This window comes from Parasteatoda tepidariorum, chromosome X2 (assembly GCF_043381705.1).
Source record: "Parasteatoda tepidariorum isolate YZ-2023 chromosome X2, CAS_Ptep_4.0, whole genome shotgun sequence".
In the NCBI taxonomy this organism is placed as follows: Eukaryota; Metazoa; Arthropoda; class Arachnida; order Araneae; family Theridiidae; genus Parasteatoda; species Parasteatoda tepidariorum.
In genome coordinates, this window is record NC_092215.1 from 16,563,430 (window position 1) to 16,581,315 (window position 17,886).

Consider the following 17,886-nt stretch of genomic DNA (forward strand, 5'->3'; position numbering starts at 1 on the left):
ACACCGGTGCGAATATTGGAACGTGCCCATAGAGGAAGGAAGTACGTTAGTTTCTCTCTTGATTTTCACATAGATTAAAATATTTTAACTTGAAAAACTATATGGAACTGAGAACTACATTAAACATAGTTCTAAACAAAAGTATCACGGTTATTTTAAAAAATATTTTTGTTAAATAAAAAAGGGAAAATATCGTAGTACATTCCTATACAACTGAAAAGAGGAGGAGAAGGGCTAAAGGCATGAAACCGGTCTCTCCCCAGATGGCATATTCGAGTGTTGCGATCGCGAATTGAAACTAAAACAAAAATCGTTCTTAATTTTTAAAAGAAATATTTACCTCTAAAAATCTTAATTTAATTTTTTCACATTGCCGTATTTTTGGAAAAAAGTGACCATAAAAGAATAAAGTCTGTTTAGAAATGTTCCATTAACATGCTACGCTTTAATTAAAAAAAAAAAAGTGTTCTCAACTTTTAAGACAAAAAGTGTCGGAAAACGACGAAATTGACTTGTTTCAATATAATTTTTAAAAAATCAGCATTACAAAACTCATGGTTGAGTATAAAATAAAACAAATTAGAAATTGACCACCACTGGGATTCGAACCCTGAACATCCTGCTTTGCGAAACTTACTCGCGCTCAGCTGTACCAACCAGGCCACGCCACAAATAACACGGTGTTCCAACGAACATTTAACTTAATGTACACTCTACCGGTCAGTCAAATAAAAAGGTTTTGGGCCCCCGAATTGCTCTATAAAAATTTTCTTTGGTACATTTGTTCGGCCCATTGAACCCTATTTTCGGGCCGAGTTTGAACATTATAGGTTAATATTAAAGGGAGTTACGTGGTTTTGACGTGTGCGTGCCGACCCGGTCCATTTCCGACCATTATATACAATATTCGCATCTTTAACTAAGAAAGATACTTGTTTTTATTTGTAGAACGCATTTTATTCACACTAAAATATTGAAAAAATAATATTAAGTAAATTATCCCGAATTTATCCTTTTTTTTACCCCTTATTCGCCATTTCCTGAAGAAAAAAGAATTTTTTTTTTATATGGAACACTTATAAATATCGAAAATCACATTAAGAAATTAATATAAAATAAAGTAAACAAAAAAAAAATTAGAAATTGATCACCGCCGGAATTCGAACCCAGGTCATCCCGCTTTGCGAAACTTACTCGCGCATAGGCCTACCAACCAGGCCACGCCATACACGGTGTTCCCACGAACACTTAGCAGCCAGTCAGTCAAAAGCCCATTGGGGGCCCTCTAATTGATCTATAAAACTTTCCTTCGGTACGATTGTTCGGACCATTGAACCCTGTTTTCGGGCCGAGTTTGAACATTATAGGTTAATAATAAATGGAGTTACGTGGTTTTGACATGTGTGTGCCGACCCGGTCCATTTTCGGCCATTTAAAATGGGGCATATATGTACCATTGGACAAATCATTTAGTTGAACACTAGTTTTTTGTGACATTTTATTTAATTTACAGAACTTACAGCTTCAATTCATCATCGAAACATATATGATTAACATTTTAAATATGATTGACATTAATCGAATTGAAATGATTTTTAAAAAGTCGAATCTGTCAATACTCGTCTCAAGTGAAAAAACTGGTGTAGCGTATCTACCACTACAAAATTACAACTACAATTCACTAGTATATAAGACATGTTAACTCGACTCTATGTCGGGGTACCTTTTCATAGATGAAGGTTGACATGGTCAATATCTACGCTCCCCACATTGGTGACCCGGGCGTGATGTGAACACGCCTACCTTGGCAAAAACGCCCACTTTGATCTGGATACGCCTACTTCGTTGGATGGTCCACATTGAACAGTTGACTTGCTACTTGTGACTGCATCATTATCCACCTCCTCACGCAGTTGCTACTCAGTCTCATCTCGATCACACACAACGTTGGCTTGCATACACTCGACTGCTAACGGCAACACAGGAGCGACTACAACCGTGAAGTTAATACTCCTCTCACATTCAGCACTCAAAAAAATACGGTGATCTTAATACAGCTCTCCCGGCTTCGCACAAAACAGCAATGAATCAACTAGTGGCATCCATTCATCGAATTCTATCATAGCTATAATTCTGGTGGGGGAGTACTGTAGCGTATCTACCACTACAAAATTACAACTACAATTCACTAGTATATAAGACATGTTAACTCGACTCTATGTCGGGGTACCTTTTCATAGATGAAGGTTGACATGGTCAATATCTACGCTCCCCACAACTGGCATAGTTTAAAAATTTCTCAACAGAAAGAATTTACTCCAATTGAATTACTAATATTTCATATATGTCTTCAGGATCCTTGGCAATAACAGAAAAACAAAATTAAAGAAAAATATATCACAGTGTTCATAAAAAAGATATTTTTCGAAACTGTGCTTTTACGCACCTTTGGCCAAGAAATGGATTACCTTAATTTTTTTTGTTAGTCTAACAAAAGTGTGATTAATGCTTGCAATAAAAAATAGTTTATCTTACAAAAAAAAGTTTTTAAACTAAGAAATGCAGGAGTAATAGTGATACAAAGTAAAAAATTTGATATCAAATACCAATTTATATATCATACATGCTTTATAGTTAACATAATTTTTTGAACTACGATTTATAGTTAAATTACCTACCAATGAAGAATATCACATCATAATAGTAATTAATTAAAAAAAACTTACTTCTTATAAGAATCGCTATATTTGACTTTAAAATCACTTGAATATGAATCTGATGCATGATTTCTAATCACTAGAATTGCAATGCATAGCTTTTGAATCTCGTACAGGGTGCGTAGCCAGATTTTTCAACAAAAAATAAACTTTTTAAGCTCTCAAGAAATACTTTTAATTACTCTCCAGAAAAATTATAATTAGGATCTGTACGGTAATAAAAATTATTTTTTTCTATCGTTTAAAGTTCTTAATGTATAAACATAAAATGAATAAAATTCAAAAACATTTTCAAAAACTTTATATAATGATTATAAAATAGCTAGTTTCTGATAAATATTGCAGAGAAAATTGTGACAATCATGCATTTCTTGCAATTTNTTTTTTTTTTTTTTTTTTTTTTTTTTTTTTTTTTTTTTTTTTTTTTTTGTAATTTAAAACGACAATCAACATGGCAAAGAAAAAATCTCTTTTTAAAAGATGGAAAATTAAACGCTTTTTACAAACCCCGAAAAAAAAAGCACCCTTAATCACTTTTTAAAAACGCTAAGCACCCTGTCGTATAAATAGAAAAATCGATGCTTGATATTACAAACGCTCAGATACGAATTGCAATATTGAATTTTAAAGATGCCTTTAGCATCCAAATAAGAGTCTCGGTGCTGCCATCTAGTGTGGCAGAAACTAGACGTTCAAATTAACATGGCCAACGGTATCTCAAACCTTTGTGGTGGTCCTGAAAGAGTGGATACCACTTCTGGAGAACGCACTAGGTCTGCTCATGCGTGCGCACTTGTGCAGCTCATTGGAAATTTAAAAAATTGAAGATGCGTGAATAGGAAACGCAACATTGGATTTTAAAAAAGCGTGAATACCAATCACGATATTAATTTTAAAAACGCATAAATATAAACCGAGATATTGGATTTTTAAATCGTGGAAATACAAATCGCAAGGTGTAAATTTTGAATCAGGTAAATTCGCGATCGCAACACTCGAATACGCCATTTGGGGAGAGACCGGTTTCATGCCTTTAGCCCTTCTCCCTTTCCTCTCCTCCTCTTTTCAGTTGTATAGGAATGTACTACGATACTTTCCCTTTTCTTAATATTTTTCCTTTTTATTTAATCAAAATATTTTTTAAAATTTCCATGATACTTTTCTTTAGAACTATGTTTAATGCAGTTTTCAGTTTCATATAGTGTTTCAAGTTGAAAGATTTTAATCTATATGAAAATCAAGAGAGAAACTAACGTACTTCCTTCCTCTATGACTTTCCACACGCTAATGGGGAAAGCATGTGAAGTGTTGCCATAGGAAAAGAGTTCTGCTCTACGCCACCTGCAGCCCATTTCGATCGCCAATATGAAAATAGATATTTGATATTAGCGGAATCCGACACAATTCCAAATATTCAACATAATCCGCCAAACCAAGAGTTTCCGAGAAACAATGGTCTTAAAATACACAGAATTCCGCGAGATTCGCAAAAAATTAAATGCATTGCTCTTTTTTATTAGACCCATAAGGATGGGGGGGGGGGAATGGAATTCTGCCAATATAACGCGAATTCGTATAATCCGCAATATATCTGTAGAAAACCATGAACGTCACTGTGGATAATATGACAAAATTATTTCTGGGCATCAGCCAACGCAAGATTCATAATCATCTCACGATGAGGTAAATATTTATATTGAAAATTAACAGCCTGAACAGAAGGAAATAAACTCCACTTCTTTCCAGTTGTGTATTGTTAATGTCAACATGGTTGCAGTTCGAAAATAAGTTAGTTTCCGAAATGATGTGCCATTGAGAAATAACACTAAAAATGATGTAGAATAATTTCCACAAGACACAAAATAAAAATACAGTGTTTAAACTATGCCTGACTAAAGTTAATTTAATAAAAGTTACTTTTAAAAAGACTGAATCATTTAACATCAATTATTTTTGAATTTTTATGCATTCCCATAGATGTCAATATCTGCAAATTTCCTGTTTTAATAAAACAATAATGTTTTTACAACTTCACAGACATTTCTTTAATTTTGCCAGTATTTTTTTAAAAAAAAACATCAAAAACATTTAAGAAAATCTTCTGAAACTATTATACATATATATATGATCCAACTATTTTTATGTCATAGTGCTCAAAATAATTTTAATTCAGATTTGTTAAATCTAAGATCAAATAATGGAACATAAATTTTGATATCAGAGGAAAAAATTAACTTAAAAAGTATTAAAAAATAACAGCTATTTTTATTCAACAAAACTGTATTTTTTACATTTCATACAGTCATTACTCATAAAGGACATTTTTGATTTTAAGGAAAGTTTAATTTCTTCAACTCCAAAACAAAATTTCAAGATTTAATGAAATTATGTTATTTGACAATCTAAAAAGATAATTCAAATACACAACACAAGAGTTCAGTCCATTATACAAATCATCCAATTGCAAAACTTTAAAAAATACAGTAGTAGTTATTTTTTTTTATAAAAATAACTTTTATAACAAAGGGAATTTTCAATTGAAAAAGAAAGTATAGAACAGAAACTAGATTAATGCCAAAATGTAACAGAGCTAATACTAAATCAATAACAGTTATTTTTTCTTAGAAGTTAAAAAATCTGAATTGCACTTATGAAGCTTTGCAACTGCCATAAATGCTGTGGAGATGGGGAATTTCAGTAGTGAATTGATCCATTTTTAAAATTGATAAGTGTTTTGCGTCATTTATAGTCATTTAAGAAACATATTTAAATAAGAGAACAATGTTTGCAACAGTATTTATATCTGGAGGTATAAAGTAACAATTCTAAGACAGAAGAAATAAAGAACACAAAAAATTTCAAATATATATTTATTAATGACGTAAAGGACAAATTCTAGTGTAAAATAGTAATACAAAAAGAAACACATTAAAACAATGTTTTGAGAAAGTATGTATGAATATTAAGTTTTAATGAACTTTCCTCAATTTCTCTACAGCATAAATTTCTAACTGACAAATTCTGATAACTTTAGTGAGTCATTTAGTTTAATTATCTACCAAATAAGCTATCAGTATAATTAATTATGAGATTATCATTTTAGGAGACAAAAAGACTGTATAAATAATATAAAAAAACAATTGAAATTTTTTATAACTTACACTATGATACAATTAAAGTTTATTCTCTATAATAAAAATATGGAATTTTTTAAAAATGTATACAATATATATAGTTTCCATAAGAGACTTATAGTAAGGCATTCATGCTTTTTTTTTTCTATAGGGCAATGTTAAGTCCATAAGAAAAAAATATATATTCTGACACAAATACCTGAATAAATTTGTAGCGTATCTACCACTACAAAATTACAACTACAACTCACTAGTATATAAGACATGTTAACTCGACTCTATGTCGGGGTACCTTTTCATAGATGAAGGTTGACATGGTCTGTAACTACTTTCCCCACAAATTCAAATGTTTAAACTTTTTTATAATGAAGATATAACAATATATTTCACATTTTTATAATATTTAATAAGTTAGGTTTCAGAGTTATAAAATTTATAAAAAATCCAACTCTATCAAATGCAAAAACCTATTATTTGTGCATTTTTTGAAATATACTACAACTGAAGTAGAAAATAATGCGAAAAATAAACATTCCTCTTAACATGTGTTTACATTAAAGTACACATGACCAAAAAATTAAAAGGAATGTCCTATACTCATATTTTCTATTACAAATAATAAGTCCAAAATTCTAATATATAATAGAAAATCAGAAGTACATTGCTACTATACAGTTTTTGTTTGTTTGAAGAATTAATTAAGAACTTGTAGCTAACGAAAACCTGTTTTCCTAATTTGATAATTAAAAAAATTAAGACTTAGAAAACATCACTAGAATTATATTACAATTCTAAATCAATCATAAAATATATAAAATAGAAACTTAATCATAATTCTCAAAAAGAAAAACAATAAAAAATAGTTTTAAATGTTGAAATATTTGTGCCAGAGTATCATGCATTCTTATAGACTAAACAAAGTGAATGAAAACAAGGTATATGTTCTTCTGCAACATTCTGTAAGTATAACATTTATTTTAAACTGATCAAATATTATACTTAGCTATCTTGATATTTTTACAAAAACTTTAAGCAAAATCAAACTTTGTTACAGCCTCAATCTCACATAAAATAAAATTTTCTAAAACATTTGCAAGACAGACATGTACAAACAACAGAAGGAGTGCCAAGAATCCAACTCCTGATTTTTAAAATATTATTAGTTAAGAAATACTGCAGATACAAAGAAGCATGCACAGGCATGAGGCAGTCATAAACTTGGTTTTCAAAAGGTTTGGAGGTTAGATTTTCAATGAGAATAGTATTCTTTAGCCATTTAACATATGGGTATACCACCACAAGCGACCAAGACAATAATTGAAAAAAACATGTTGATCAGACATTTGATAACCTATTACTTACTTGAAGAAAAAAGCCCAAGTCAACATACAAGCATGGTTATTGATATATTGCATGAAGCTATGATCTTAAATTGAGCTTTTTTTTTAAAGCAAAAAGGTGACAAACAATTAAACTACTCAGGTAAATCAACTAATTTTTCCAATTACTGACTTGGTCACTTTTGGCAATATGCCCACAATATGTGTGTAAAAATATCAAGAGTATAATTATATACTGTTAATAAATAATTATGAGCATAAAGTTTTGGTCTTAAATACTGGTGCATTAATTTTAAACATTTATATTTAATATTTAAGCATTTTGCCCATTCATTTAGTGTTTGTATAATTATCAAACTTTTAATTAAAATTTAAACATATTTTTATAAGGCATATCTAAAAATCTAACACAACAGTATTTTATAGAAAATATAAGCTACATTGCAAATTTATTTATATGCGACAATTTTATTAAGAACATTCTACAGCCTGACAATTCACATAAAAAATATTAGCTAATAATCATATAACATTATCTTTAAACTCTTCACAATAAACTTTACATAGTTTTAAACAGACTGACATTTGTAATGAAGAAAATATAAAAGATAAATTTTTTAATTAGACAACAATTTGTGACACTTTAACTTGAAAATATATTTGTTATTAATTTATAATACAATGAATAGTTATTTTTTGCATCAATAATAAAAGAAATACTATTTATAATTGTATACTAGATTTAGATCAAATATTTAAGTATTCATAAACTCTGACTAATTATTAATTTATAATCAACTACTTAAAAGCTTTGAAGTGTGTATTTATTAAAATAAGTATCATTAGCAGCTGTAAGACAACTCTAACTATTAAACTAGCACTGATGTAAAGTTATTTTAAAAGTTGAAATTAAAAAAAAATAATAATGAACAATTAAAATTCGTAGGATAGATGGTTAAGTAGGGAGATTTTTTTTATTACTTCAATAGATTTGAATAAATTCACAAAGTCAACTAACACATTAGAAAGAGAATAATGCAAATTTCAATACAAAGAAAATTTTATAATTTTGAAATTAATATTGGTTTCTTATTACTTCAAACAGAAGTAAATGTAAACTATACAAATCAATACTCTCAACATATGACAACAATCTCACAACACAAACATTAAATATTGCTTAAAATAGCTCATATAAAAGTAAAAAAAAGGCAAATATAGAGCACAAGACACAACCTTTGACAGAGAAATTCAAGGCATTTAGTTTCAAAAGAATCTTATTCTGCTTTAAATAATTTCAAAAAATAGACAAAAATATCTGACCGATACCTTTGAATTCTGGTGTAAATTTGGAAGAAGAAAAAAAAAACTAAAGTTGTATTTCATAACTCTTTAGTTTTTTTTTTAATACAAAAATCATTTTAGTTTTTAAATAAAATAAAGAAAAATAATTTTGTACCGAATTTGTTTTGGTACCAACTGGATTTTATTTCTTCTTTTTTAACTAATAAAAAAGTAAAACAGTTAAATTTAATTAAAATTTTTGAAAATAAAAAACTTATGCAACTAATTTCAACCAGGAACATTACAAAAGTTTCAAGACTAGACACATAACTTGGTAAAAAAATGGGGGAAAAGTTTAAAAACAGTGAATCAAAGTTTTAAACTAAATGCCTCATTCCTGAAGGAATTCACAATAAATTTTCATTCATCTTAACTATCATGTGGAAAACGAAATATATTTTAAGACAAACAAGAATGAGATAAAATACAAATCCTTAAATGAAAATGTTTCACATTTAAGCAAAAACCAAAATGTTTTTGAGTTCCACTGATAAGCTATAAACGTTAATAATGAAAGTAGTAGACTTTTAAACCTCAAGCAATAGATATTACAATATTGTTGAAAAAAATAGAAAAACATTTCAAAGCAGATAAATAGATAATAGAGAGAAAATATAGTTTAAGCCTCACATAAAGAAATGCTCGATAAGATGCTAGCCTTCTGAATAGAAAAATAGGCACCATAGTTGAATACTGAAGCAAAAACACGATTTAACTATTTTTTCATGCACATTTCTTTTCGTATCAGGCATTTCATATAGATATCATATAGTATATTTGATAAAATAAAGTTACACGAATATGGCAACAGTTAGTTAAAGGGCAGTAAGATTCGTTGTTTATGTCTGCAAACAGATTGTAGCATCAAAAGAGAAATACCTAAGCTCAACAACATTTGCAGTTTTTCAGAAAAAAAGTTTATAAGGTATTAATGAAGTACTAGAATTGGGTGATTAAGTGCTTAGTATTTACATACGGAGTTGATTGTTGGAACTTGGAATTCTAAGTATATTTCACAGCATCTTTTTAGAGAAGTAACTATTATTTCGTGATATTACACTTTCAGAAACCATAATTTTTGCAATAAAATGTATACAAACATGTAGGCAAACAGAACCTTAATTAAAACACCTAAAAAGAATATATGTTTTGATTATCTTCAAAAATGTATTTAGTACTTTTTTAAAGCTAACCAATATTTTCTAGCAAAGTATTATTGATAATAAAATTTTCAAACCAGATTTGGCATGTAAAAAATATGTAGCTCAAATAAGATCAAACAAATTATATTGCACCAAGAGTTAAGTAATTAAATGAGTTAGAACAATAATTTAATATGGAATAATAAGACTGGAAAATTGTACAAAAAATGTAATGCATTTAAGACAGTGAGAAATTATATATATTTTTTAAAAATCCTGTACAAAAATGGGGGAAAAAACCCAACTCAATCCCAATTTTCTTAAAATAAATTTTTCTCAATTAATTCTGCACATATTCTTTAGCCATTCTGCAGTAATCTTGAGTAAAATCAGTTCCTTCCACAGGGTTTGCACTTTTCTTAAACAAGTGACTATATTGTAATAACAAAGTAACAATATTGTAAAACAAGTGACAATATTGCAATATAAAAGTTATAGATTTCTTTTTATTAGTTTTCACTTTAAATTTAAAAATTCTTTTTCTTTGATTTTGCAATTAGACATACTTATTTTGAAATACTAAGCTTTGAATACAAACAATTTAAAATATATCTTACGTTCCTAGTTTAGCAACTACATTTACGTTTTTTAAGGATCCTCTGCTCCAGTATAAGAGATATCTGTCAATGCCTGAATGAGAAATGTTTTTGCCTTCCGTGTAAAAATGTGAAAAAGAATATTGTTGCTTTTAGATTAAATATCTTGATTCAAGAATTAACTTTAGTTAACTATATAATTAGCAAGTTTTAAGTTATTTTTGACTTGTTAGAAATTTCAAACAATTTAGTTTAGAACAAACAGTTAACATAGCATTCATAATTTTAATATGACAAAGTTAGAAACTAAGATATTACATAAGTTTATGGCACTCATTAACAATGATCATTTATAGATTGAAATAACTATAAAAAAAATTTTCAAGCTCACTGTGAATTCACTTGAAAATTACATCACTTTTTGAATGGATTTATATAATTGTCAACATAACAATTGGTGATTACCAAACCAAGTTTTACGTACACATTTACTTCATTAATGAAAATAATTACTATGCAAAATGGTATTTTAGAAATAGCTGTAAGGTAGTGTGAAAAAAAAATAGATATTTAAAAAAAAATCTTATTTAAAATTTTATGGTCACCTTACCTGTATACAATTTACTATTATGTTGCAGCATTCAACCCTTTAACTGCTATACTACAAGGGCAATTTGTACAAAAAGCTTCGTGCCAAGCACAGCCTCACCAATGAGTAATATGAGAGAAAACTGGGTTTTTGTACAACCAGCATGTATCCCAAACTGAGTTCAAGATCAATAGCTAAGGGTTAAAACAACTGTAAAATTTAATGCATGGTATATATACCTTAGTAAAATAGAATTAAAAATTAGGAAAACAGTTATAATCTAATATTTTGGCACATCAACATTGCTCAAGCAGTTTTTCTTATTTCGGTAAAGTCGAGCAAAGTAATATTATAGGATCTATTTTAGTATGAAAGAGTTATGAAAAGTATTATGAAAAACTTAATTTTTAAGCAGACCTTTAACTGAACTATTTTTACTCACGTTTCAACAAAACTAAAAAAAAATTTAAAAAATGACAAAAAGTAAAATATTTAACAATTCAAAAAGTTGCTAAAGCAAAAAAAAAAAAAAAAAAAAAAAAAAAAAAAAAAAAAAAAAAAAAAAAATAATAAAATAAAATTAAAAAAAAATCAAATTCCGTAAATAAAAATATAAAGGCTACTTAAAACAGGTTAATTAAATGAGGATAGTTAAAAAAATTTTATGAAAACTCTCATCTAATCAATTTATCTAATGCAGTTAAAAACATTTAAATAATAAGAAAAAGAAAGCATTTAGAGAAATGTTAAAATAAACGAACATAAAAATATAATACTTACTATGAAATACTAATAATACCCTTAAAAGAAAGACGAAAATCTTTCATATAGCAATGTTTAAAGTCTTACTGAAGAAAGAAACTAATTTTTAAGTTAGACTCAAACAATTCTCTTTTATACGAATAAAATGTTAATATTATTGTTTCTAAGTAAAATCATTTAAAACACTAGATATTGTCAGGTATTTTAAAACACAGGTTACTAAAAATCATAAGCAAAAACTAACAAATTTAAATTACTGAGGAATATGAAAAACATTTTATAACAAAAGCAAAAATATAAAATGAATTATTTTTAAAATTAAAAAAATTTCCTAAATTTAAAAAAATAAAAATTCATAATTAAAAAAATAGCAAGACATTTGGAAGTATGACACGACAAAAAGTTAACAAAATTGAGGTTATCGAATTAACTTAAAAATACTGTTACAATACTAAGATGAAAAAAAAATCATACTAATGAAAAATAGTTGGCATAGCTCACACAATGGAAAATACTAAATATAGTATCACAGTATATAGGTACTCATACCAATAAATAACATGGATCAGGCACAATGATCCAGTCTTGCTTATCAAGCAGAGTTAAAAGTCTTATCCAGTTCAAAATGTTTGATGAATGAATGAAACTGTATATAGTGGTAGATGGTACAATGAATGCAGAAAACTAATAATTTTCCATTTTGATGTTTGAACTAAGAGCTTTAAATGGAAAATGATAAACATGAAAATTTGTAACTAAAAGCACTAAAAAGAAATGCATACTCATGGGAATTTTTACAAGAGTACAGAAGGCACCTTTATTCTTTTTTCATACTGTGAAATAAGTAACATTATAAATAATATTGCCACTCATTATATAGGACTAATACTTTGTAACTCTCTGGCAGCTAAATATGTAGAAAGTCACTTTTAGAGCTGTATTCTTCTCTGCATAGCAAATCAAGCATTCCAATATCATTAGATAAGGAAATGGCATATCAAGAAGAAACTTTTCTCCAAAATTGCTTACTAACACGACAGCAAGAGAGTTAACAAGTTTTCAATGTACAATTTATATTATGTAACAAAATATTAAGAAAAATATATAATGATATTTTCCAGCAAACCATTACAGTTTTTTAAGAATGAAATATTTAATAACAATTATTAACTTTTATAAAATATTATTTATTTTAATTGTTAATGTAAATAACATACTTAAATATGAATACATATTATATATACAAGTGAAATGTTCAAAACAATTTTGTTTCAATTTTACAAAACAGCAAATTAGTGCACAGCACAACATATAAGATGGTTCATGCCTAGGGAATTTTAGGGATTTATTATAGGAATAAAATACAAAAACATACCATAATGATAAGGACAGAATTCAAAATGATTATAATTTTTAATTTTTGTAAAATTCATAATTTTGTATTTCTATAATTTTGAGTTCTAGGACATTTTGCTGTAAGGATTTTTATTTTTTGTGATATTAAAAAATTTGTATTTTCATTATTCTGAGTTCTAGGACATTTTGTGTAAAGATTTTTTCTCAATTCCTCAGTTTGAGGTAATTTTTCTTAAATATGCGAAAATTTGGGTGAAATTTTGATTGGACAAGATCATGAGAAATTTGCAAAATCTAGAGGATTTTGTAGCTGCGTATGTTTTTGTGAAATTGAACTTAGAAAATTACATAGAACTGGAGTGCAAAATTAAAATCAGTTTATAAAAGTTTAATCAAAACAAAGATAATGAGTATTAAACAGGTGCAATGTGAAGTTAACAAAATGATAAAAATAGAGCATGATCTTTTGAAACAAAAGTTAATGACAAAATATAAATAACAAATGCGGTATTGCCACATGAACACAAAAGTACTAATGACTAACGTGCAGTTTTAACATATTTTTAAATTTTACATAAATTCAAAAGCATATTAAACAAGCTTTGTACTCCAGAAAATTGCCTACTGTGAAAGCAATTGAAATATTAATACAACATTTGCACGTAAATTAAGACATAGAAATATCTTAAATGTTTTATAACAGACAAGACACGTTAGTTATGTTATTCTAAAACAAAAACACAGAAAATCTTCATAATATATTTAACTAAATTTTATGAAAATTTTTTACAGATAATATTTAGAGCATCAACCAAATGAGAGTACGTATAACTAAAAATATCTTATTTTATACCATTATAATAGAAAAAAAAATAACAGGGTATAAATATTATACCATAAAATATCAAATCAAAACAGTTAAGTAAAGCATTTAAAGACTCTGTTTTTATTTGCACAAAAGTCTTTAAATATTAGTAAACTTTTACTTAAAGAAAAGATTTCAAATTATTCCTAATCAAAAGTACTTAAGATCTATTTACTAATAATTTTTTTCACATGAAAATGTGTATGAATAATTTAACTAGCTAATCTTAACAGTGTAATAAAAAACTTTTAAGTTCCTTGAAAGGAATAATGTTAGTTTGTTATAAATATCAGAAAACACAACTATAACAGAGATTCAAAGACTAAAGTGGAAAACAAATTTACACATGAACAAATGTTAATGATATAAAAAGTAGTTTATATGATATGTATTTTTCTAACGATGCCAAATAACAATTTTTTTAAACAATTTAAACAGCAGAACTAACACAGTAACAGAAAAATTACAGAATAGAACTATTTTTATGCCTCAAAAATTATTCTTTAACAAAAGATTAGGCCTCTGAAGGAAATAATAGCCTCGTTCGTTCATTACTTTGTTCTGCAGATCCATTAACAGCATTTTTCTTTTTATCATTTACACCATCTTGTATCAAATGTTCACAGACTTCAATTGAATCACAATGTTCATCTTCAACAACACTATTTAAGTTATGAGGCATATCAATCATTGGAATTTCTGAAGTATTTAGAGCATTTACTTTTGATAAGGACTCTTTACTTTTTTGTTTTTTTAAAACACAATCAATTCCTGAGACTCCAGGACGACTTATACAGCCCACTTCCACACTGGCACGCCTTGTTACAGCATCATTATCAACAGATGCAGTTCTGTTCACAAGAGGACTCGACTGAATCCATTTTTTATTAAATTGGGAGGAATTATCACTATTGGAACTAGAACATGCTGGCAATCGATTTAATGATCCAGATTTAGGAATCCAGACACTTTGATCCCAACATGTGTTGTGAAATATTTCTATTTGTTCAGGGTCTAACTTATGGTGTCTTTCCATTAATGTAGCTCTATAAGCAGCTAAGTACACAGCCCAATGAATTTTCATATAAAGTATTTCTGTTATGGCCACTACAGTATAGTCAGGATTGAAGGTTTTTAAAGTTGGATTCTCAGTTGTTACAGCTGATGCAACAGATATACTTGATAAACTTTGTCCACGTGCTTGTTGTGATGAGGCATCTAAAAATTTAAGTGGTTTGAATCAATTTTATACAAGTATTGAATATACTTCTAATTGAAATACCTCATTTATATATGAATAGAAAATAATATACCATAGGGTATGAATTAGTACATTGAATAAATATAAATTAAAGGCAGAAATTATTTCGTCCTTGAATTTATCAGATCTTAATCTAGGTTTTTAAATATGGAAAATTCCATACAAATTTGCAAATGCTGAATAAACTTAAGAGGAACTATATCGAATAGCAATAATAGTTTTAGATCAATTACACTATTATAACTGCCAAAATTTATGCTTTCTATTTATGTCTTGCATTTTTAAATTTAATTTTAATTGATTTGGACCATCACCATTAATGAAAGAATTAGACATGTAAATAAATATATGACATTAACCTGACAGTATAGTGTGTTCAAGCTACCACAAAATATTAAATATATTTATACTTATAACTGTAATTCAATTGTCATTATAATACCACTGGGGGAAATCCTCCTTGGAAGAATTAAAAGTTGGCAAGTATGCACTATCTTTTCTATGTAAGAATAATTATCGCAGGTCTAGTTGAACCTCAAAAATTTCATTTGCTCATTTATTAATTGTAAAAATGCCTTATATGATAGTAGTTGATGAAATTAAAACACTTGTTTCAAGTCAGATATTTCAGATTAAAAATAAAATGAAATTTAGTATCTTTTCTTTTCATCAATATTTCAACTTTTTTAATTATCATATGTGTATTTGAATTCTAATAAACATTCTAACGATTTAGTTAAAATATAATTAATATTTTTTATATTCTGATACCATAGACACCAGCAGAAAAAAACTGCAGGTCCGTAATACCACCATTGGAATTTTACATAAAAAAATAGCAATAAAGTTAAGATTTTGATCAAGGACTGAAATTCAGCAGATTAGATTTTTACATTAAGTTTTATCACTTCCTTCACACATAAAATTACCATGATTGTCATAGAAATATGGAACTGTAATATAGAACGAGCTTTATCTCCAGGTGTATGCATGAATCATGCAACTATAAATTAAAATAGTCCTAATTTAAAACTTTTATTATTATTATTCGAACAAGTTTATGGATAGTAAAAGCAACATCCACACAATTATAAAATGCTGAGAAAATTTAAAAAAAAGTACCACTTGAAAAACTTACAAATCCCAGAACTTATATGAAACTTGAAATAATGCTAAATTTCAAATAAATAATTTGTTACAAGTTGTTATAAACAGTAATATTGTTGTACAACAATAGACATTCTTATAAAAACTAAAATAAATATATAAATAATATAATATGCTTTTCATAATTTACTCTGAAGTTCAAAAAAAAAAAAAAATTACGTAGGATAAAAGAAATTTGATTTTAATTTACTTTCAACCATCCAATTTTTTTTTTTACATTTAAGGATTAACATAAGTGTAAAATTTAAGGATTAACTTATGAGAGACAAGATAAATAAATTTATTATAATCAAGATAAATTCTGCATATTTCAATTTATATATCAAATAAATGTACCAGTTTTTAAATATTATAATTAATATCCATTGATACAAGGTATTTTTAAATTAAATATTACAAAAAGTTCAATGCTTCATAAGATAAAAAAAAACTAGTGTATTTTACAAGTTATTAAAATAAAATTTATGCGTGTCATTAAGGTAAAATATTACTTCATTCATAAGAAACAACAGTTATAGCTTACAAATCTAATGAAACCATAATGTTAAAATAAACAAACCTGGGCTAACAGTAACTGTGATTGCAGGTATTCCAAAGTAGCTAAAAGGCCCAGTTTCAAAAACTAAGTTTTCTTTACAAACAGTCACACGACATCGGCCTTCCAAAATAAGCACAAAATAATCAGCTGGTTTACCAGCTTGATACAATATACCATTAGAATTCGGACCATCCTTTACTTGTTTTGACTTGAAGAATATATTTTGGGTAAGAAGTCTTTTCAGTACTGTTTCAGAAAGGTAATTATTCCTGAAGGGTTCGATTGCTGAAAATAAGTAATGGCACAAGTCAATATTTAAGAAAGAATATTAGTTATTCAACCTTAAACTCTCCTTTTCAACAATTCACATTTTTATATCATAATCTCTTAAAGAATCGAAAACAGACATACATAAAACAGTAGCTACAACAGTTTACAGTGCAAATAATGAAACAATCTTAGTTAAAAAGCTTTAAGGCAAATAGTATATTTGGATATGTAGTGACTGGAAATTTAGATTCAATAAATGAAACAAAGATTCACTGTGGTTTGATTCGCAATGAGGACATAAATAAAACATTAGAAAAAATCTGGCAATTAGAGAATGTAGAAGAAACAAAAACTAAAAGTAAAGAAAATTTAATTTGTGAGGAACAATTTGCAGATACACATTTTAGAGTTAAGGAAGGGAAATATGTTGTTTCAATGCCCCTAAAAGAAGATCCCTGTGATGCCAGAATTGGCATACACATATTTATTTTCTATCTTTTAAAATATCTTTCATTACTTAGGCGGATTTTTATTAATAGAATTATATTTAAAATAAATCACAAACTTAATCTTTTTAAAACAAACATAAAATATTTATTTCTTCTCTTCCAGATCAATGTAACGGATATTTTTTTATTTCATTACTAATGCAGACTTATATATTCACTGTCGCCTTTAATCGAAAACAAAAATCTATTTATAACTTTTTATTCTAATTTTCCAACGGCTAAATGTTTCGGTTGCATGGTTGTAATAATTCACATAAATTTGTTGGCGACTCGTGATCGCCAAGGTATTATTTTAA

General features: G+C 27.4%; 1 protein-coding gene across 3 annotated transcripts in view; it reads right to left on the minus strand.

Moving 5' to 3' along the window:
* Positions 1–5,570: 5,570 nt before the first annotated feature.
* Positions 5,571–17,886, minus strand: part of LOC107439819 (unextended protein) — a 100,896-nt gene continuing 88,580 nt past the window's right edge. For all 3 annotated transcript variants that reach the window (XM_016052532.3, XM_016052533.3, XM_071188284.1), the window contains 2 exons: positions 16,833–17,096; positions 5,571–15,063 (listed from right to left, as the gene is read on the minus strand). In XM_016052532.3, the coding sequence (XP_015908018.1) occupies positions 14,360–15,063; positions 16,833–17,096 (968 nt within the window). In that variant the 3' untranslated portion in view covers positions 5,571–14,359. The remainder of the gene's footprint in view (positions 15,064–16,832; positions 17,097–17,886) is intronic.